We start from the raw sequence: 24424 nt of genomic DNA on the forward strand, positions 1-24424 counted from the left end.
AGAGGTTAGGGGAGCCTACTGACTTGGGAAGAAAAAAAATCTCAGCTGTTTGGTAATCTTGGAATACAGGGTGTCCCAAAATATGTTCAAATTTTTTTACAATTCAACATATTTTGAACTGCAACATTTTACCCCTAACCCATACAGAAAAAGTAAGTCCATATTTAGATTCCTCATCAAATTTCCTCTCAGAAAATGTATACTTTGACTATGATAGGATAAGTAATTAAATATTGACAGCAACTTTTAGATTTTGAAGACATCCGCATTGCTTACTACAGTGTTTACTATGAAAACGGGTAGTTTTGTACGTAAAAGTTTGTATTTTATAAACTAAACCAATCATAAAGAGTTCAAAATGATTAAAAACAATTAGCATAATTAATAATCTTTCAAAAGAGCTCTTAACCATGCCTGTAGCCCATATGGATGTAAAGATATGATCAGTTGATTCAACGCGCACACAAAATCTATATTTCTCATAGACTTTGTACATACCGCCACCGCCTCAACCGCCACCGCCTCAACAACCACCTCGGCCATTCTAAACTCAAAAAACTATAACTCCACTATCTTAGCTGATAAGCAATTCTCCTTTGGAGGTCTGCTAGGGCACTCATTTAGCTACAAAATGACACCAAACACACTACAATACCTTTTGTTTAAGCAGAGATATGACAATTTGAACGAGTCTCGATTTGGAAAAGCGTAACAAAACCACCATTTTTGGGTGGCGAGTTCAAAACGCATGGCCACATATCATTGTTGAGCTGTCACACCAGATTTATCATCATTCTCGTAATAACACGTTAGGCGATTAAAACGCTAACAAGGAACAACCATTGGACAGCCCCTATTTACACTATATCAAATGATGATAGAAGGAAGTGAGATCATTATTATGGTTTACTGCAAGGTTTGCAGACAGACACAACTGATTTCAATCAGTCGCTCAAGGCAAATGAGTGTTTTGAAAGAAGCCAGGCAATGCAAGGAATTAGCTGCGATCTTTTAATGAGATAACAGTGACCTCTTTTTTAAAAGTCAAGATTAAGGTGCTTGCTTTAACAATAGTATGTTTGGGTAAATGCCAATATCAGCTGAGGTACATTGCACGTATCTATGGATATGAAATTAATAAAAACAAAAGCATTTCTGTTACAAGTAACCTTTATTGTTAGTAATTATGAGTAAAGAAGTATCAAATTTGTAGTAATTGATTGAGTGTTCTGTTCAGGGCTCAAATCTGTCACTGCACATCTAGTCTCGCAATTTGCAACATGACGCTTAAATGTGTAGTGTTTACTTTTAAATTTGAGCCTATGAGTACAATCTTTTATAAAGAAATTCTAATATTTTGTTGTAAACCTTTGGTGAAGGCATACTTCTGTGAAGTTGATAAGGCACCTACCTCGCCTAGTATGTGTGCTTTACTCGTTGCAGTCATATATGTGTCGCACATTTGTTGCGAGTTCCCAACTTGTCAGCATCGCATAAGTGCACTCTCGTCAATGGTTTGCACAGCAATTTACTATAATTTAACAAAACTTGATCAACCATGCACTTAGCAAAATATTTGCTTGAAATAAAGAAAATTTAAAATATTGGTTAGCCATTTGTGAACCAAAGCAACTGCATCTTGAAATGGACACATTGATCAAAAAGTTTAATGTGAGCTCCGTTGTTCTCTTTCACGTCACAAATAGAGTGCCTACAACTGAACCTATACTGTCAGTGGTTGCTTGTTCAAATCCCTATATTTACTGTTTTGTTAAGGGGCAATTGTTTTGGAAATCAAGATCATGATTTGTTTTTCTTATTGGTGTATTTACAGCTCCATCACCACCATCAGTGCCAGCAGAACCTCCGGCAGTCCCTCGTGCTCCTCCAGCGCCTCCGGCACCTCCAGCAGCTCCACCAGCACCACCCGTACCATCAGGAGGACCCCCCTCACCACCACAGAGTAATTCAGCACCGCCCGCCCCTCCAGGAGCACCCCCTGCACCCCCAGGACCTCCACCACCACCAGGTGGTGGTGGTGCTGGTGGACCACCTCCTCCTCCTCCACCTCCTCCCCCACCTGGTCCTGGAGGACCAGGGGGTGCAGGTGGCGGTGGTGGTGGAAACGATTTAGCGTCACAGATTGCTGCAGCCAAATTAAAAAAGGCTTCAGCTGCACCAAAGGTAAGGATTTCATCATCATCATATTCGGCTGCGGAGCAGGCGACCACAAGATTTCTCTGTGCACAGCCATCTTAAATGCCTTCATCATACCCTAGTACACATTAAACGTAGGTTACATAAGTAGTACATGTAGTACATGGATGTCCCGGTCTTCTTTTGCAATGAGTAGAGAGCATATCTTCTAGCAGGCTGCTCTTCTGGAAGACGAAGGATGTGCCCCGGGAGTCTTAGTTGGCGATTCCTTATGCAGCGGATTCAGCGGCTCAGTGTTGGTCACTGGTCATGGCGCTTGTGCTGGCATTTGAGACATGATCTCTCCGCTTAATATTTACCATAATCTTGAAGCAGGAGGTATCAAAAACATTGAGTTTGCTCTCCATGTACGGATTACTGCAAACAACTTTTCATAAAGTGTCCTTGATACGGACATAAATAAGACATAAATAAGACATAAATTGCCAAGGATCAAAATAATCTGCGATTCTGTGGCTATTTTTTCCCTTAGGAAATGGCTTAAATTTGGTGAAGATCCATTGTTGAAAACAATTTGCTCTTTCCTGTTTGTGAAATAAATATGTTGTAACAAAAAAAACCAATAACAAGCAGTATTTCATACAGAGGATTAATCTAATTTCTCCTTTATTTTAAAAGTCAAACCTGAGGACCTTGTGTGCACTTGTCTTTTGAATCTCTTAGATTTCAAATCAAATTAATGATGTAATTTGAAATGACATATTGCAAAAAAAAACTATGTCTCAGAGCTGCCGTGCGCATTCATTCAGCAGTGTGCCTTCATCTTGGAAGAATTTGGACAATTGCATGATTGAATTTTTTGTACAATTTCATTCTCTGTCAGTTTTTAAAGTGTCAAGCATGAAGCATCGAGAACATATTTTGACCATGTTGCATTGTACCGTAAAATTCCATGTACAAGCATTTATACCTCTAAATGAGGTTTTTTTGACAAAACAGACACCCTCCACAAAAACATTATTTGGAGTTTGAGCAACTAGATTACTGATACAGGCAACTGTATGAACATAAGACCAATCTATTGAATGTTTTGTGGAGGGTGTCTACCTTCCATCTCTTTCGTCAAAAAAACCTCTTGTTTACGGGCATATATGTTGTAGATGGAATTTTACAGTATTTAAAAAAAAAATGCCTAATCTATGATGAATCATCTGAATTTGCTTGTAATTGAACCTCTTGTTACAAAATGTTCTCATTCTTTTCTTTCAAGCCCGAGGGTGAAGAACCACAGAAACGAGCTGGTGGTCCAGGAGGAGTTAACATGATGGCAGATTTGCAACGAAAACTTCAAATGAGAAAACAAAAAGCAGAGGTAAGTCCACCTATCCTCCCTCTTCGTCCCCTATTTTAAACTAGTGAAATTTTAAGTCAGTTGAAATAGTGACATGCCGTATCAGTTGAAATAGTGACATGTCTTATTTAATTTAATTGGGATACTGTAAAATGAGCTCTGATGCCTGTGTGGTTGAGTGTGTGCAAAAAAATGTTAACCCTGGGCTTTAGTAGCATATGTGTACATCCATATCAAAAAGATGCCCTTGACAGCTGCTACATGTCTCTTTTCACAAAATAGCTAGGAATAAATATCAGACTCTTCTCAAGTGGAGGTCACTTCAAATTATCCTCAAGTCACATGGTTTATGAGTATCCCAGAGAACATTCCTAAACCATGTAATTTGGGGATGATTTGAAGTGACCTCCACTTCAGATAAGTCTGGTATTTATTCTTAGCTATTATGTAAAAAGAGACATGTAGCAGCCAACAAGTGCATCTGTTTGACATGGATATGACATATGTGACCAGCTTCAACAAAACCCGGAACAAGTCGTCAGGCATGTTTTTGAGTTACAGGCCTTTAAAGATGACATTCCTATAAAAAAAAATTGGAATTCTTAATTTCATGGTATTTGACCTTGGGACTGAGTGGACTTTCAAATCATTGAAAGTACTTAAAAAGAGGTTTATTTAATCAATAATTAACAGTTGAACTATGATAATCCCTATTGAATCCTGTGTTAGGCAGGAAACTAATTAGCACATTACTCAGACTAGCAATTTTGCAAAAATATCAAGGTATCATTGACAATCCATATCTTGAAAAGTAATGATGCTATGTATATAATTTGGGTATCAGTTTGAAGCTTATTGTCCCATTCTTACATTTTTATTCAAATCATGAAATGTCAAAAATGCAACTTGTTCCTGGTTTTGTCGGAACGGGTCACATATGTGATGTCAACAGATGTTCAAAATACTTTGAATACCATGTACATATAGATTCTTCTTTACTGTAGAGAACCTTTAACCCTCTGAATTTGAACAGAAATAACGACATATTTTCAACAAATATGCTAAAAAAGAATTAGAATTGACGGAGATACAAAATTTGCATTAAAGATTCCTCCCTCATCACTTTTTCTAAATCCTGGGATGAGAAACGAAAACTGTGGAAAGATTTTATTTATAAGGCGGAAAATAATAAATGAATTTGTCTTTTTCTGTTACCAGGGTGGTGATTCAGGAGCCTCATCGGCTCCATCAGCCAACAAAGAAAGAAAATCACCACCAGAGCAAAGATCAGGTAGGTAACCATTGAAACCATTGAAACCTGTCATACAAAAGGTTCTTTTGTTGCTTTAGAGCATTTCAGGATATGTCAAAGATAGACATGAACAAAAACACAAAAGATTTTTCTCCTGAAAATCCAAAGTAGCTTCCGTTTTGTAGGATGAAGTCAGTGGTATTGTTTTGATACGTATCAGAAAAAAAAGTAAATCAACATGAAGTAAAACCGATTTTGATATGATTGGTCTGAAAATTAATGTCTGGTCATCAGATGTTCAAAGTCAATGTATAAATTTTGTTGTAGGTAAGAATAACATCACTGTGGACATATCTAAATTTTTATTATCTAAGTGCTGACTGACCCTGTACCTCTTAAGGCCAGTGTAATGGGAGAGAACATGGACCTTTTCGAGCATCATTATTTCTGAATTGTACGTCAAAAGTATATAAAACTATACATTTTTGGAAAGGAAATGAGTCAAGGAATCCCATGGTGACGTCAGATTTGTTCAAAAATCTCGAGTTTTTGAAAAAATCACAAAAATTCACTTTTTACCCCAATTTTTTGTGACAACTTAGAAAAAAATCTGTTCGGAGTAAAAAAATCAGCTTTTCATAAAGAAGAGACATGAACTTAGGGAAGTTTTTTTATTTTTTTGAAATTAAGTCTCTTTTTTGAAATATTGAAAAAACATGTGAAAAAAGCAATTTTGTCACTCTATTAAGCTAAAAATTGCACAGAATGGTGTATATTTTTGTTTAAAACAAATATTTTGAAAAATGAGAAAACCTTCCCTAGGCTTTGGTGTACTCTAAACGATAGTGCAAAAAGTGTACCTTTTGCTTGCATATTTTTCGAGTTACCTTGTCACAAAAATCGTGCAATATTGTCAAAAGTGAACTCTGAGAAATCGACGTTTTAGTAAAAAAATGACAAAACGTCCTTATATTTTAAAACGGTAAGACTTTCACGCTTGTAAAAGCTGTATCTGGTGCATGGTCTAAATATGCATCTTTTTGCACCAATAAATCTATAATGTCTGCTTTCAGTGCGCCAAAATTCAAAATAATTAAAAAATCTAAGTGGCATTTTGACTGCAAATTTTTGTTTTGTTTACACCACATTTGCTGGCGTGAACAACAAACCGAATGCACCTAGACTGCATTGGACATACGCACAGAGTTGCGCCGCGTTACGCTAAGCGAATCGCGCGCGTAATCAAAATATTTCGCATTCACGCATTTCTGACTCATTATTTCCCGCCAATTTACTAAGCTGTCTTGAGCCATGTGATTTTTTAGAGTTGAAAAGAGTGAAACTAATCAAGCAAAAATACGAGTAAATATTAGCAAGTTGTATTTTATCAGTTTCAAGTGAAAGAATACATCTTAGTGTTGATAAATATCAAGAAATCTCAAATTCGGGCGTGAACGAATGTGTCTTCCATTACTCTGGCAGTTCATTTTAAATCCTGTTCACAATCTAGAAATGACATCCAAGGATGGTGGATGTCCACAGTTCTTTTTTGTCAGTATCAGTGTGTCCTCCTTTGCCAATGTTTACAAAAGCACCCCTACACACCACACACACCCCACCCCATGCGCACACAATAAAATTATGAGGAGTTTGCAAATATTATGTTACTTTGCAAATGGACCTTGTAATCACAATTGTTTGACAGATATCACCCATGGGTTTGTAAGCTGTGGAATCCATAGTCAGCCAGACCAGGAAATGATTGTCAAACTATTAGTTTGCTTAGACATTAATGTGCCTGGATTTTCTCTGAAAAAAACTTTAATGGACTTGGGGAGGTCACATGATGTGTACAAGTCAACTGGCTATGTGGCAACATGATTATGACAACTCAGGTCGCTGTGAGGCATGTGCAAGATTCACTCACTCGGAAAATCAGTATGTTTGTGATAAACAGCTGTTTCTATGTTATTTACTCAATTTAGAATGATGTTATCATTGTTGGTAACTTGGTAAGGAATAATAAAGCATACCCAAGATTGATGTAACATTTTATTATGTACATGTTATCAATAAAACTAAAGCCTCATTTCAAACAGTACTTGGGGAATTCCCACAATAGCGAAGCAAATTGTCTGTCACAACATACTAGCAATGATAAAACAATTTTCAAAAATGAAACAAATAATGCTCATAACAATACACTTAGATGACGGGTACACATGTATTAGATGGAAAAGTCATACAAGATAGAAAAGGGGAAATGTCTCTAGGACTGACCGGTAGAAATGATCCGTGGATTGAATAATTGTCATATCATCATCCGTGCCCTTGGCAACAATGTGTAACAGGAAATATGCAACTTTGCAGGGGGTAGAAATAAGGGACATTTCCTGATAGCCATCTGGGCTATTTAGTCATTTTTTCTGATAGTCCAGAAGGAAATTCAATAGCGCTAAAAAAAGACAGTGTGTTTGCAAAATTAATTGCCAATCATTCATCAAGTATTGCACAAATTCATTCTATGTGAACTTGCCGGACTTTCTTCAATGAGAGATGAATTCTGTGTAATTGTGTGTGATATCTGACTCTTGTCAATTGTCATGCACGTATTGCACGTAGAGCTTAAACACAGCAGCGGGTATCAATAGCCCAATGGGCTGGACATAATAGCCCGATGGAAAATTTAAGAGCCATGACTATCGGGCTATCGCTTATTTCAACCCCTGGCAACATGTGTTAGCCTCTTTAATATGTCAAAATGATATGCAATCTGGAAAGTTTATATCTTGTGATTATTGGATGACCTCAACACATGCATGGCCCAGCAATGTGCTATTCCAGTTGAAATCCACACAGCCTCTTTGGAAGACATGACCTTAATATCCCACAACTTCCCCTTGTCTAGTTGCTGAACAGGCATTGACAAGTATTTGCATAGATGTAGATGTAGGGAGTGTTGATTTCAGACAGTCGCCTATTCAGGTAACTTGAAATTTACACTGTCTGTGTGGGAGATTAAGGTCATGTTTGCCATAGGGGGTGTAAGTGTTTCAACTGGAATAGTCCAATCTGGTTCACAGTTAATCTGTTACAAAAGCTAATCCTAGAAGTTTTGTAACGAAGGATAACGTTTAGAGTCAGTTCCATCCATACATTAGTATAACCTGTATAACAATGTACAGATATTACTTTGTAGGGCTTTACTTTGGAGGATATTCTAAATAAATTAATAACAAATTTAAGCAGATATTGTACATAAAGTACTGTGTCATTTTTCAATGACACAGTCATTTCTGTGCAACCATACCTTGGAGGGATGACACATGTACTAACACCCTATATGTAACACTTACAGGTGTTAGGATGTTAATAGCGACAATTGTGTTATCTTAGTGACTTTTATGTTTATGTCAATGTCACATGTTCTGTCTGAGTTGAAAAAAAGTCAAAATGTTGAATGATGTATTACTTCCTTACCCAGAAGATATTCTCAACCTTGAGTCATTTTGTTGTATTTCCTCTGACAGACATTTGACTATTTTGTCAATATGGCTAGGGAATGAAAGAAAGTATTGAAAAAGGGCTATTCATATTAAAAAGTTGCAGAATCATATTGGGCTTGAATGACTTGGCATTTTAGAGCAAGAAGCATAATATTGTATAATTCGTGGTTTTTATCAAAATGATAAAAACCCATTTTCTTCCCCTATCCAATTTGTTACTTTCTATATCTAACCAGGAATTTCAAGTGAATAAACAGTACAGGGAAAACATATTGATATGCATAGAAAAACGAAAGACACTGTTATGTATTGGAGAAGTCAGTTTGATCAGTATTCTATCTGAGATTGATGAATATTCCCCCATTGTCCCTTCACACACCTACATCCACAAGTCCACACATACCCCCACCCACACAGTCAAGAATATGAGGACCTCAATGAGGCCATAACTTTATCTTATCTAGCCAAGGACACACACATCCATCTCTAATCGCCATACTGTGGACCTAACCCGAAACACACAAGATCCAAACTCTCCAATTGCAAGTGTACCTATAACCCTCACTCTGTGGACCTTCGGCATACATTATTTGTGATGTGTGGAATATAGTCATTTAACGGAGGATATCCTCGGTTGTTGAGTGTCCATGTTTTACTGTATTTTTTCATGTGTGAGTGTATCCTCGTTTGGATGAATATACAAATGCACCCTCTCCTAATTTACCATATACATGCGCACACACCCCTGCATCAGTTTATTTCCTCTTTTGCAATCTTCATGCCAGTCCTGAGTATTGTCAGAGAAGTTCAGCTTTTATGCATTTTGAAATTAATTATGTTTCCTCTCTAGAGAAACATTATGTTTTTTCTCTAGAGAAACATACAAAGAAATGCAAAAGGGGGTTGACAAGTATTGTTGATCCTGATTTTCCGATGAGTCAAGAAGTCAAGGTCAAGGAATGTTTTGTTACCATGGCAATCTTAAATTTATTGGTTTTGAAAAACAGAGTGAATATGAAAAATGCCATATACTGTACTTGATCAAAGAAGTATCCATTTAACATTACTGTGCATCAAGCTCAGTGAAATTGACAGCAGATATCGACTGCTCATTGCCAGAAGTGGGTAAGTGCAATAGCTGCCATGTGTAGCTACCATGTGTAGCTGCCATGTGTAGCTGCCATGTGTATGAGTTCAATATACTATTTATAAATTGCCCAATGTTCACAGGGCAGCTATTGCACTTACCACTTCTGGCACTGAACAGTCAATATGCTGGCTGCATGTACTTATTGACACTTATACTATGTTGAATCTGATTGTCATTTCAATCATTGTTTTGAAAACATTTGTAACATAATTGATATGGTTTTTTTGTTATCACACAGAACCCCAAAAGAATTCCAGGCCGTGGGAGAAGAAAATCACCAATGGAGCAATAGCACCAGGATCGCCTAGAACGTAAGTTGTTTGTGTTCTCTCCCTCACTTCCATGTTGATTTGTTATATGTGATCCATCCCATGGCTTGATGATTACAGGGGGGAAATTCATATCTATGTTTCCTTAAATAGTCCATGTAAAATGAGTAATACGCAATTAAAAGGGGCAATATTTCAGATGAAAATTGATCAAATAGCCTCATAAAAATGTCAATTCTTGGAGCCCTAACTTTCTCACTTAATAAAGGGCAATGGAATACAGGGTCACTCAGTGGGGATATTCTCACCCATATTTTTTTCTCAAGAAAATGAATAAAATACTTTCCCCCTTCCCAAAGATATCAGTTCTTAAGGCCTGATCCATATTAATTGAAGAACAAACATTTGTGTCATTTCCAGGACACAAATTGAAATAATCACAAGGCTTCAAACAAAATAAACACCACTAGGGAATTCATTGTCTTTTAGAACTTAAAGTATTAAATATTCCTGTATTGTTCGATGTTTTTGAATGTATTTAATAAATAAATTGATTTGATCTCTCTTTTTTGTTCTGGGTATCTTGCATGATGCTTGTTCCTTCGTCCCCTGGATATATGCATTGGCTACTATTTGTTGTACGGTCTTGTATTCATGTCTTTGTAAGTCATGTTGTCTTATGTACTCTACTTGCTCATGTTTTTGCATAACATGCTCAATCTGAGGCTATTGGTGGACGTGTTGCTACTACGCTTTATTCCATACAGTACGTGTATAGTAATAGAGGGCCATGCTACGGGCTGTATGCATTGCAATGTACAAAAAGTAGCCATGGTTCGGAACAGTAACCTCAGATTGGGCACTGTCTGTGTTTTTTGCTACCATCAGTTTTGTGGTATACATCATTTGCTCTATTCATCTAAATTTCTGTACTTCTCTGTTTCTCTGCAACTAGATTTTTTTATAAAGGGTATCATGGTTTGCTTAAGCTCTTCGCAAGTGTTTTTTCTATGACTCCTAACAACAATTGCATTTCTTCTGTTACTAATTTTGTATTTGATTTCTGCTGAATAAATGTTTACAGGCTAATTTCTGTACTTCTCTGTTTCTCTGTAACCAAATTTTTTTATAAGGGTATCATGGTTTGCTTAAGGGATCTAAAATGAGCGTTTATTATGCGTTTCGACAGTATTTTTTGTGGGACATGAGAGCACCTCAGACCTATCGAATTGCATTCTGAATACTGAAGCATGTCTTTCTGATATCAAATAATTTTCATTTTTGAAAATCACAATATAATACAAATTTTATGACAAATTATAAAAATTGATATTTTCAAATTTTTGATATATAACAGTCCTCAGTAAATTATATAAATCTAATGATATATTCTTAAAGTGTATGTAGCAGGAGGAAAAGCCCGACGGTCAATTGAAAATTTTGACCTTTCATATTGAAGATATAGATTTTTTTCTCCAAAAGACCTAATTTTTTTTGGTGTTTTGGGGAAAAAATCCATATCTTCAATACGAAAAGGTCAAAATTTTCAATTGATCGTCGCATTTCATCCCACCTACATACGCTAAGTATAAATCATCAGATTTATAAAGTTTACCGAGTACTGTTAAATATCAAAAATATCAATTTTAATGATTTGCCATAAAATGTATTAAAATGCTAATTTCAAAAACCAAAATTATTTGATATCAGAATGACATTCTTCAGTATTCAGAATGCAATTCGATATGTCTGATGTGCTCTAATGTCCCAAAATAAATACTGTCCAAACGCTCATACCCCAGCCCTTAAGCTCTTGACAAGTGTTTTTTCTATGACTCCTAACAACCATTGCATTTCTTCTGTTACTAACTTTGTATTTGATTTCTGCTGAATAAATTTGTACATGCTGTATCAAGTGATTTGTACCGACCAATTTTGATGTTCATTGCAAATCCTGCCTCTTCCAACTGCAACAGTGGATACGCTTGAAATATCTGGAATGTATAGTTAATGACTTGTTATACAATTAATCCACAAATAATTTGAATATTGATGTCTCGGACTCATCTATTATCAGTGAAAGCTGATGGGTACCAATCATTTTGATACAGCTTGTATAACTTGTATAATACAAGATATTTAAGTTTTAACTTCATTTTCAATTTTTTTTAAAACACAGTTTTGGTAGGCCCTATATGTTGCTATTTACTTTTAAGTCTACAAAAAGTTAATTTTGAGTTTCCTGTCGACCGCCCGCACTTCAGATTTTGGCCTGCACTTGAATTCATTACTGTGATTTTCCAAAAATCAAAATAAAATTGGTCATTTTGCAAAAAAGCGATGAATATCTGTACATTTTTAGTGGAAAATCAAAATCAAAACATCCATTTTGCTACCAACCTTGTAGCCTCTTTGGGAGTTCCTTTTAAATCTCACTTAGACTAAACATCCTTGAGTGAGTAAGCGGTAAATAACAACATGTTTTACACTCGTGTTTGGTCATATAATGAAAGTCACAAAAATAATGAATAATGAAAAACATACCTCACTTTCATTCAGAAATTATGTGACTCAAGATCAATTTTCTCAGAAATTTATTTTCCTAATGTTTTCCACACACACCACTGTATGTGACTGCTTCTTGTAATTTGTTCAGTCTTTATTACATGCAGAATAACATGTGATGTACCTCTCTCTTTCAGACAAAGGCGGTCGTCTATAAACAACAAAGAAAATGGTAGTGCAGGAGGGGACAATGTAGACTTTGAGAAGATGAAGCAAGAAATTATGGTAGAAATGAGGAAAGAAATCAGCAAAATGAAAGAAGATATTATTGCAGGTAATTATGGTGGTGTTATGTATTCTCTGCTTCAAATCCCTTGTGGGTGTACCCTAGGGTGGATGTTTTATATAAAAAAAAGCAAGTGCTAATATTGCAATGCAAGTGCACAAGTTATACAATGCAAATGCTCACATTGCAATGCAAGTGCACAAGTTGCAATGCAAATGCACAAGTTGCAGTGCAATTGCACACATTGCAGTGCAAGTGCACAAGTTGCAGTGCAGTGCAATGAGCATCCTGGAAAACATGGGTGTTACTTTGCATTCTAACCATTTCATATCACTATATTTTAACAGCTGACACAAGAGTCAAGTCTGATACTCAAAAAGAGTGATTGCTTTTCTTATTGAAGCTTTCACAAAATATAAAGGTTTAAGGGGTTTGTAACCCACCTTTGCACCTTTTTTTTAAATTTGCGATATAATACAAATTTTATTGCCAATTATTAAAAATTAAAATTTTTGACATTTACCAGTCCTCAAAGTAAACTTTATAAATCCAATGATATGTACTTAAAAGTGTATGTAACAGGGATGATTGGGACTGGGAAAATTATTTGATATCAGAAGGACATTACTCGTATTCAAAAGGCAATTTGATATGTCTGATGTGCTTGCAGGTCCCACAAAAATAATTGAAAATGTCGCTAAGACTTTAGGGCACACAATATATTTGTAAAATGTTGCTGTATATTTGTAAGTAGTCTCACTTTCTTAATCATATTTTTTTTCATTCATTTATTCTTACAGCTATCAAAATGGAGCTAAACAGGAGATAGGCAATATAGATATGAACACAAGATGCCTTAAGAACTGTTAACACTGTGTTGATATAGGATTACATACATGCCTAGATATCAGCAGCAGGCTGATGAGACACCAAACTATGCCGCTAGTCTGCTTTAATGCATCAAGTCACCATGGATACCATAATGTCATGGTGACCCATATGGACGTCCTCTGACAGGGACTGAAATTATCCTGAAATGGATTTTTTTATAATATATGAATAAAATTATTATTATATAATCTTGTATTTTGATCAGCGATGCTGACTGATTGCTACACATCGAGTTGATGGATATTGTGATATAGCAGTAACACAACTTATGGGTAATACCGTCACATACCCTCCCACACAGGCTGACGTTACCACTTTGCATATGGAATTAAAGCCTTACACTGTGTGGTTGGGATATTGGAGGGTGTTACCAATTATGATTGGACAACGAAATTGGGCCATGCATGTAAATCATGTCATGGTCAAGGCAATGGTGCAGTCGCATAGTTCATTTAGCATAACTTGAACATATTGTTGACCAGTTTATTCTGTATGAACTGTAGAAAGATGAGGGTGACTTTGGTAGAGGGGAAGGTATAGCACTGAATCTCCGTAATGTGTGTGACCGCAACCAGGAGATGATGATTAGGTATTTCCCTGTTGAACGAGTCCCGTCCTAATTAACGGTAACCACTTCGTTTCACTTCAAACATTATTTTGCGAAACGGCAAAAATTTTCTGTTTGAAATCCATACATCCTTGATGATAGACATGACCTTAATCTCCTACACATGGGGTGTAGATTTCAAATGGAGTCGCCCATTCAAGTAACCCCATTTGAACTCCCTGTGTGGAAGATTAAGGTCATGTCTTCCACAGGGGGTGGATGGATTTCAACTGTAATAGCCAAATGAAAATGAGCTAACCTGTTATAAGAGCATAATGAAATAGGAAAGGAATTTGAATCTACATTGGAGTTACGACAGTTTTTTGTGTTCAGGGGATTTTAAAATCTGCCCTAAGACAACAAAAGAGCCTCATACGTAAAAGGAATGTTGGAAGTGAAAGTTTGAAGTGTTTTATGTTAATGGAATGGATCAAAGTTGTTCAGATCAGATGACACACATAAAAAAGAGTCACAACTAAAAATATTTTTTACTAAACAAGATTTTCCTGCTACGATTCTGAAACCTAGAAATAAATACAACTCCTGAATAAGAGTTTGAAACTTTATTTTGAAAGTTTGACATCATATATTGATACAGTATGTATTATTAACCAAGGTCCTATATTGTTATTATTGTAGGAGTTCTGTTTGTGTATACTTCCTTTGTAAAAATAATGATTTGTCGTTGGGCAGGAAAAACCTCCTATGTGTCATTGGCCCCTGAACATGTTTAAAGCAAAACCTCATAATTATGTAACCTTTTGGCAGTTTTGTTTTAAACATGTTCAAGGGCCACAAGTACATAGGAGGTTTTTCCTGCCCAGCGACATTATATTAAATATCAGTGCTCTCATTGTTTTCCATCAAGTTTACTTAGGCATGGTAATAGTAGTAAATAATGTATATAACCATGCTAATTCAGTACTCGGTGATATAGCGCATTCAGTATAGGAAAGGGCATTGGTAACTTTTAGGATAACACAGTGGGGCTGTTCCAGTTGATATCCATGTACCCAGTATGGGTGACATGACCCTAATATCTCACAATGGGAATGTAAATTTCAAATGGAGTCACCCATTCAGGTAACCCCATTTGAAATTGACACTCCCTGTGTGGGGAATTTAAGGTTGTGTCTTCCACAGGGGGTGTATGGATTTCAACTACAATAGCCCATTATACACCCTGTCCTTCTTAATTCATATTAAGTAAAAAAACAGCCACAAATGAAACCCCAACATATTTTGAATTTTCAAATCATGCCTAAAATCCCATATATGGTATAGAACAATCCTGGTAGTGATTGGCCAGATCTGTCCCAGTTGTTTGAAAGATTAATTGTCAAAATGTGTGTCAAATGTATAAAAAATTGAAGTATATAAATCAAGTTTTATTTAATTTGCGGAACAATTTTAACCATTTGTCCTGGAAGTTGACTTACTTTACATTTAGTAGCGGTTTATTCTGATAGAACAAAACAGACTATTAAAAGTGAAGTATAACAGCTTGGTGTATTTTCTCCATATTTATGTAAATTATATTAAATAAAATAATCCTTGAATTTACACAAAGTGATATGTGAATTTTTGATTTGTATGTCCACATAAGTTTTTTGTTTTACCTTCTATTTTGTTGTTATTAGCAATGTAATATCAAATATATATGAATATTTTCTTGTTAATATGTATAGAACTTTACATAGTTACCGTTTGTGTAAAGCTTAGTAGAGTTGTTTTTCATTTTATTTTCATTTATATGCCCAGTAATATAATCAATAAATACTTTCAATATTTTAAACAAGATACAACATAGTGTATAGCCTTTGGATTGTGGGTTCCAAGTATGATTAAGGTCACAGGTTTGTCAATTCACTTTTTACGGAAAATCCCAACAGCATTTGCGATTGAATCTCTGTTGACGTATCTTCGATGCACGCATCTTCACCATGCACATTGAAGTTTACGCAGCAAGATGCGTGCATCGAAGATATATTACAAGGATTCGATCATAAATGCTTTCAGATTTTCTGAAAAATGGTGACTGCCCTATATACTGTTTAGTCTGAGACATTACACAGTTTGTGCATTACATGAAATTATTATTATTATTATTATTATTATTATTATTATTATACAAGCATTTATACCACGCTTTACAAAGCGCTACTGCAAATACTGATATCAGAATTAGTTAACTTGGTCCAGAACGGCTACCTTTTGTAGTGCATTTCATGTCGGTTCTTAGATAGCGAATACTAAAACAGCACAGGGAAGCTATTTCACAGCAACATCTTAGCAAGATGCAAGTTTTGATCATCATTTGAGTGAAGGATACAAATCAGTTGCTGCAGTTGATATAATTGTGAATACCAAATGTAATGCCCAGCTGGAATTGAATCATATCCTGATATCATTCCCTGGTATAATTCCATCTGGAATTACTTTCTAAATCTGTGCATCCCGTGGGGTTGGGGGATTTGTGGAACTGCCCAAATGTTACACAGATGTTGTCACTTGTAATTGGACAACTCAACTGATGGGCAATAGAAAGAATGGTACAGACAATACAATTACTATACTTCACTACTGAATACTATCAAACATGTTTCTTTCAGTTACTGTAAAATTTGAAATTTTTAGTGTTCCGCATCATAAGTTAAGCTTGAACAATATTGAAATAAATATTTATTGTGTAGGTCCAGGGGGTGTACCTTAACTATTCGGTAAAATCCAATGGGGGCAGACAGCTTCTGGGCTATTCCAGTTAAAATTTATATACCCCATATGGAAGACATGACCTTAATATCCCACACAGGGAGTGTAAATTTAAAATGGGGTTACTTGAGAGAGTGACTCCATTTGAAATTCACACTCCCTGTGTGGGAAATTAAAAGTCATGCCTTTCATAGTGGGTGTATGTATTTCGACGGAAATACCCAGTAAGAGCTACCAGCTTGACAGGAACTGGAGTCTTGATTAATGAGTCTTATAAGCAGAATAAATTGCTATCTATCAGTCAAGTATGTAAATCATCGGCTATTTTTACTGTAGGTCTGATGTTAAATAAAGTGTAGGTCTATATTTAGCAAACATGAAATTACTTAATTAAATGTGAGCTTGCAGAGGTGAAAAGCATTATGAAAATTACCTTTTGCAGAATTCAAGATTTTACAGGGTTCATTTGCATTTTGTAGCGTGTAAAATCACTGTCAGCTTAACAGGGTGAACCAAGAGACTGTTAGTGTTACCCCTGTGTAAAGAATGGAGCAGTTGGGATGAGAAGCAATCTAATTCACAGGCATATTATACTTGTACACCCTTCATGAAAATACATGTGATTGGCATTGGGCTATGAAGTCCATATACCCTATGGAAGACATGACCTTAATCTCCCACATGGGGTGTAGATTTCAAATGGAGTCACACATTCAGATAGTCCCATTTGAAATTTACACTCCCTGTTTGGAAGATAAAGGGCATGTCTTCCATATAGCGTGTTTCTATTGAGCATCCAGAATTTTTCCAGTGAAATTGTTAACCGGGTAATAGCGGAGAATGGCGGCTAATGGACAATTTCTATTGGGGACTGTTATCCTGCAAGCGCAGTCTGTCGGAACGATGTCAGTTTACATCCGGATAATTTCTCCGCCATTAGCCTACCAAAAGTAGGATAAATTCCCCGGAAAACTCTCGCCACTATTATCCGGAGAATAGCGGAGAAGGTCAGTTTCTATTGGGCACAGTTAATCTCTTAGCGGTTTTTTTTTTTTGATAATGGCCCCAATAGAAACACGCTAATAGAGGGTATATGTATTCCAACTCGAATAGTCCATTTATGTGACAATAATAACCCACTGGTACAATCGTTTAATGTCCAAATACAAAACCAAGTCACATTTGTACAGGTCTATTGTACACCTGTGTGTGAAAAGAATTTATACTTCTGTACAATTCTTAACCACTTCATGTACGCAGAAGTACCAATTCGGATTTTATACTCTTAAATAGTTTTATCCTTGAACTTTTAAAAAGATTATTTAAGTGCATCAGATATGTGCTGTTAGGTATCACTTACCATTGGTTAAATTGAAAACAAGAATGTGTCACAGTTGGTTTGTCTACCAGTGTTGTGAGCCATTACCCTTTCATCATAAGGTTTTCAATCTTTGTAAGTTACGAAGAATATTAGTTAATACTTATTACATTGCAAAAACACCCCTCACAGTCTCCATGTCGGAAAGTTTTTTAGTGTACTGATAACATTGGCAATACTAAGTAAGCAGAAGTAAGAAGAGTCCAAACCACATTAGTGCCTTTTCAATGTTACTTCAAACTACTGTATTTAGAACCTTTGTGATATTGTGTTGTTATAAACCTGGTCACAACAAGTATGACTATTTGTAGTTATAGGCATAATTTGTAGATAAAAATTGATAAAAGTATTGAGAAGTAAGTGTATTGGCCCTAGTTTTTACCCACATGTATACTGTACAAAGAGGGTTAGACGAGGGGAGCTTGGATTCCTCATAGCCCAGTGCATTGTGGGAAATCTGCCATATTGACTCATCATGCATGGGACCAAAATAGAATTTACGGCATAGTCCTAAAACTGTATGGATAAATGGTATGAAGCATTTGCACATGCCACACTAAGTGGTCATTTTCGGGACATTAAATAATACAAAGGCCACAATCACACAAGAATAAACAGTTTGCCAAACACTTGGCAAAATAATCTGAAGGCACATTGTTTCACCCTCCATGCTTAATATGTAAATATGGCAGAGTCCCAGCTCTCTTGTCTAACCTATAAGATTTCATACTGTTCTCCTATGTAGTAAATAGTGCATTCATGTTGCAAAGTGCCAGTTTTATTTAATAAATTATGGCATTAATCGTAAGGGATGAAGACCCTTATAAATAAATTATAATGAACTTCATGAAATTTTTGTGAGAATTTATGACGTGTATTATGATCCTGATTGATTGTTGAGATAAGCGATTTGTGCTTTGTGTACTTGGGGGAAAATGTTTTTCAATAGGGAATAAACCTGGAGTTCATAAAATAATATGAGCAGCAAAATTTAATCTTCCACAAAGGGAGTGCACATTTCAAATAGAGTTACTTGAATGGGTGACTCCATTTGAAATCTATACTCCTTGTGTGGGAGATTAAGGATGGAAAATTTATATTCCATCAAAACTTTTGCCCCGATTAAGGCCAGAATGTAGTATGATGTATTGCGTGTGTTTTACCACTGGATTGAGTATAATGTATGAATGGGCTATTCCAATTGAAATTCATACCCCTTATGGAAGACATGACCTTAATCTTCCACACAGGGAATGTTAATTTCAAATAGGGCTACCTGAATGGGTGGCTCCATTTGAAATTTACACCCCCTGTGTTATATATTAAGGTCATGTCTTCCATAGAGGGTGTATGGCATTCTACATTGTACAGTCCAGTAGAGTGTAGTATGCAATTTACCTGCCATACTATATATTGGCCCTAATATCGTGCGCCTCTGATGTAACCACCATGGTAACATATCATCCAAACCAATATTTTTAATGGTCCCAGGTCGTAAAAAGTGACTTTTTCACTGTGCTCATGTCATGTTATGATGTATATTGTGTGTATTATTCTATAGCATCACTGAAGTGGCCATTCTAAGGAAGACTTTGATGAGACTAACTCTTCAGTCATTGGTCTTGGCATGTGCTCTGTACAAGGTCCATCCAAGGACTAATGCATTTCACCTAAATTCTCTGTTTCAGCGCCTCTTTCAGTGTACCTGTTTCAAGCATGAAATTGGCTCCAAATCAATATGTTACATAACCGATAACCAAATTTGGCATCAAGTCTTAACAGCTACAAAAAAAATGTACTGTTTCTACTTCTTAAACTCAAATTGCAGCATTTTCCTTCTGCATTAGTTTGACTTGTGAATAATGAGAGAATAATAAGCACCCCCTTAAAATGGCTTCCTTGGGCACCCAGGATGCTAATTAGGTTGAATATGTATGATCAATATGAGCAAGGTTTTGTAATATACATTTGCCAGCATTATTTTTTTATTTCATTGTATGTATGTACCATGCATATGGACTTCCAAGGGATTGTGGTTGTACTTACTTGCAAAGTGAGAATTATTATCTCAAAAGTTTATGAAGAGATGTTAAGGTCCTGTGAAATTCCCTATAAACTTGTGAAACTATGCGTTTAAAATTTGATTGAGTATGTTGTTCTGATGAATGTTCACATTGCAGGCATACATGTATTATCTGCTAGAATAGGCTTTTTTATCTTTTGACTTAATCCTTTTTTTCTTTTATGTGACGCTATTTTACGGCTGGATTTTAAACCTCAAGAGACTCTCTCAGTTTAATTTAGGAGAAAACATCTTCATGTGGATCGAATAATAACACACTTGCTGGCAGAAAAGAACGGCATTTGTTTGCGATTTTTGAGAGTGTACACAGCGTAAACACAGAAGTGGAGTTCTGATTGGCTAATTCAATCGTCTGATAATCATAACAACAAACCAGTAATCTGGCCAGTTATCCGTTAAAGAAGTGATCAGCGCATGGCGGCGCTCATTAAAGCCCGGCATATGTCATTCATTAACATGGCCCACACGTCAATCGGAACATGAGAGTTCTGTACTTCTCTAGAAGCTAGCATAGATCGCAATTCATTGCTGCATCAGAATTGTTACCGGGCTAATAAATAAGTTTGAATGGAACAGATATGGCCAAGATATGTCTGGCAAAAAGGGTGTGATATGATGCCAAATCTGCCACATTGGGCTATTCCATTTAAAATCCACACTACCCATGTGGAAGATTTTGGATATATCTTCCACAGGGAGAGTATGAGCTTCAAATTGAATTAATACATTAGTAGCTCCATTTCAAACTCACTCTCCCTCAGGGGAAGATTCAGGTTGAATCTTTCTCAGGGGTGTATGAAATTCAAATGGAGCTGCCTAATGTGCTCATTCCATTTGAATTCATACTCCCTCTGTGGCAGATACTTACAAAGTCTTCCACAGGGGTACTGTGAATTTTAAATGGAATAGCCCAATTTGCTAGATGTTAAAGTTCAAAGTATGGCAGTTACCATGGTTATGCCACCTGTTGTACATTAAATTGTCACATTTGTGTCTCAGAGAGCCAATAGTTCAGGTAGAAATTTACCTACATATCAAAGAGAAGGTGAAGCCTTATATTAGTCCTTCATAAAATATGGTAGTCATCAGTATGATATCATATGCTGCATACGCTTTAGTGTCCTGCTGCTGGTGTGAGCTATGTTAATTAACCCAAGTCTGAGTATATCGTAGATAAATTGACCATACCTAGCATACATTATTTTATGATTCGGAAGTTATGTAGTTGTTACTCAGGATAATCCTGCTGTCCAATCCAAAACCAAGTTTGAATTAATTTATTTTCCCTTCGTCCAAATTTTCAACCCACTCCCTAAACTCACCTTCCAGGATAAGTTCAGTGATCCATACATACATGTCTTGATAGATTGATGCCATAGACATACGTGGATCAGTGAACTTAACTTCCTGGGTACCAAACTATGTGAAAGTGTAGTATGTATGTATCGGTCTTTGTCTATTATAAGTGGCTTACTTTCACTGTTTGTTTTTTTGTATTTTTGTAAAAGCATTATTTATTCAATTCTACTGCTTTCATGATTGTAATTTTCTGTTTCTCATTTGCATAGGCAGTGTAAAAAATAAACAAATTTAATTTCAATTTATATGCCATAAGCTGGTGCCTCTATGCTATTTTTGTGTGTATATAATCCTACTTCTATTTTCAAATACTACATTTAATGGGTTCATACAAAATTAGATCTAGTTTTGTCAATACGCTTGCATGAAAAATCCATTCCAATGCTTTTTTTTTGGTTGCACAGAACTTGTTGATCATATTTATCTATTTGTACGCTTTTTAACAAAATATTGTGACAATAGTACAGTAAATATAAATATTACAGAAACTGTGTGGTTCCTGAATTGGGCTATTCCATTTCAAATCCACACTACCCCTGTGGAAGATTTAGCTAAAGTCTTCCACAGAGGGAGTATAGGTTTTGAATACAATAGACAATTGGGTAACTTCCATTTGAAATACTCACTCCAGTTGTGGAAGATATAGGTAAAGCCATAACACAGAGGGAGTGTGGGTTTTAAAATAATTAACCCTGACCAATTGCATTTGAAAAACATACTCCCCCTGTGGAAGATATTCCAAAATCTTCCACAGGGGTAGTGTGGATTTTAAATGGAAGAGCCCAATATGAGACTAGCAAACTTTTTGAGTAGTTTGTAGCAAACAACTCATTATTGAGTTTGATGTGTAGATTGTGATGACATATTTGTATGTGCCACATTTCATTTCCCCCACTCTACTGGTTTTTACTTACAGCAATTAGGGGAGTCCTTGACTTTGCCAATCAGTGAGATTTGAGGTGATACTACATTACTTTCCTAACTTGTGTAGTTTTCTGAAAGACTTGAATCATAGGGGTGCAGATTTTGGGTGGCTGTGTATGTTCATTCCAAAATTTCACAATTGGCAGTCAATAATATGCTACTAGAAAAGGGGCAAAATGACAACTTGTAGTCTTGGAAACGAGTGAAATATGATGCTGGCATTATCCAGGTTGTTGTGGGGGAAGCAGAATCATTGATAGCATTGAATGCCAACCTTTTAAGCACACCAAAACACAAGTGTCTAAACCCAAGGCAATTCCAGTGGAATTCCATACACCCCCTATGGAAGATATGACCCTAATCTCTCACACGGGAGGTATAGATTTCAAATGGAGTTGCCTATTCAGGTAACCCCATTTGAAAAAATTCACACTCCCTGTGTGGAAGATTAAGGTCATGTCTTCCATAGTGTATATGGATTTGAACTAGACTAGCCAATTGTCATTAATCCCAGACTTGGTTGTTATTTTGTATTAGAATCCAAGACATATAAAGTTGTGTGTAAAGTTTAGTGTATCCACACACCTTGGTACATATACCTTTCAGACAACTTCCACATATTTGGGGAAAAGATTTGTGGCATAGGTGTTATATACTGGTAATAATAATGATAATAAAATAACTAGATGCAATATACATAAATTGTACAAGTACATTATTGTCCCATTTTTAGGGCGAATGGTTCATATGGAAATGAGAAATAAAACTATGGCATAAAAGTAAGAGAGTGAAGTCATTTATTTATGTGGTTACATGTGTTTCTAAAAATTTAATTTGGGTTATTGACAAGTGAGTGTATTTTGTACAGTTGCTATATCAGTGATGCAGTACTCTTCTGGTACAAAAGTGTCAAATTGGATCAATTCAAAAATCAACAGAAAATGTGTCATAATTTGCTTTGTGCCTTGGAGGATATGTGGGACAGGCAAAAACAGAAAAGATGATAAACTTGCATGATTAAGGTATTATTGGAACGCTGGTGTGTCAGAACATTGTAGTATGTTTTTGACTCTATTGTCAACTTATTTGACATTGTAAGCATGCTTCAAATCATCATTTTGATGATCATTTCAGAGCCTTTCTCATTGGTGGACAAAATTATCATCATAATTTTGTACTTGGGATCTAAATCAAATTTGAGGTTATTTCTGCGGAAAGAATTAATATGCAAGACATTTTTTGTACATAAACATGTAGCCGGAGGTTCCAGTGGTATAAAAAACTTTTTTTGAGAAGTGGGGGGATGATGCTGTGGATCACGAAATGCCCTTTAAGTAATTCATATTATGTCCTGCTATGTCCTGCATTTAAAGGTCACACAAAAACTCAACCTTCGCATCATTTGGTCTATATAAGCTCAAAGTAGACAGAGGTGATCCAATGTCTGCAAGTCAATCCACATCAATGCATATTGCCATTAACCTAATTATGCAGCGTTCATGATGATATGATACACCTGGGTACTTGTCTGCCCCGTGATAAATTAATAATTAATTACCCTTAAACCGTAACAGTTTTAATTACCAATTTGCACACCAGAAAACTACATTAAATTCAATCACTAAAACACTCGGGAAATCTGCAGTATCATTCAGAACCCATCAAAGCAGACTACTCTCTGTTTTATGATGGGATTTCAGCTTGGTATAAGATTCTTTTCCTAGGTATGGGACATCCATATCAAACCCATTAGTACTCTTGGTGAACTTCTTCAAAGTGGTGGAGAATGTAGTGTTCTTCTTTTTCCTACATACATGCTGTACCTCACATTTTGAGTATTATCGCACAGGCTTTTATGTGCACAGTTTACATATGATCCTGGAACCTAGGATTGATTGCAAATATCAGAACCGGGGATTGTCCCTCTTCTCTTTTCGAATAGCTAGAACTTCTTGTACACGGGACTAACATATTTACATGACTTCTGAACCACA

At 36.0% G+C, this 24424-nt stretch overlaps 1 protein-coding gene across 8 annotated transcripts in view; it reads left to right on the forward strand.

The window, feature by feature from the left end:
• The window catches only part of LOC140153072 (uncharacterized), a 100652-nt gene extending 77439 nt beyond the window's left edge, over window positions 1–23213 (forward strand). For 6 of the 8 annotated variants that reach the window (XM_072175684.1, XM_072175685.1, XM_072175682.1 and 3 more), the window contains 6 exons: window positions 1835–2184; window positions 3428–3529; window positions 4727–4799; window positions 9655–9727; window positions 12388–12524; window positions 13277–23213. In XM_072175684.1, coding sequence (XP_072031785.1) covers window positions 1835–2184; window positions 3428–3529; window positions 4727–4799; window positions 9655–9727; window positions 12388–12524; window positions 13277–13305 — 764 coding nt within the window. In that variant the 3' untranslated portion in view covers window positions 13306–23213. The remainder of the gene's footprint in view (window positions 1–1834; window positions 2185–3427; window positions 3530–4726; window positions 4800–9654; window positions 9728–12387; window positions 12525–13276) is intronic. The other 2 variants (XR_011859066.1, XM_072175679.1) reach the window with 2 other exon arrangements.
• Window positions 23214–24424: the final 1211 nt, after the last annotated feature.

This window comes from Amphiura filiformis, chromosome 5 (genome assembly GCF_039555335.1).
Source record: "Amphiura filiformis chromosome 5, Afil_fr2py, whole genome shotgun sequence".
Classification (NCBI taxonomy): domain Eukaryota; kingdom Metazoa; phylum Echinodermata; class Ophiuroidea; order Amphilepidida; family Amphiuridae; genus Amphiura; species Amphiura filiformis.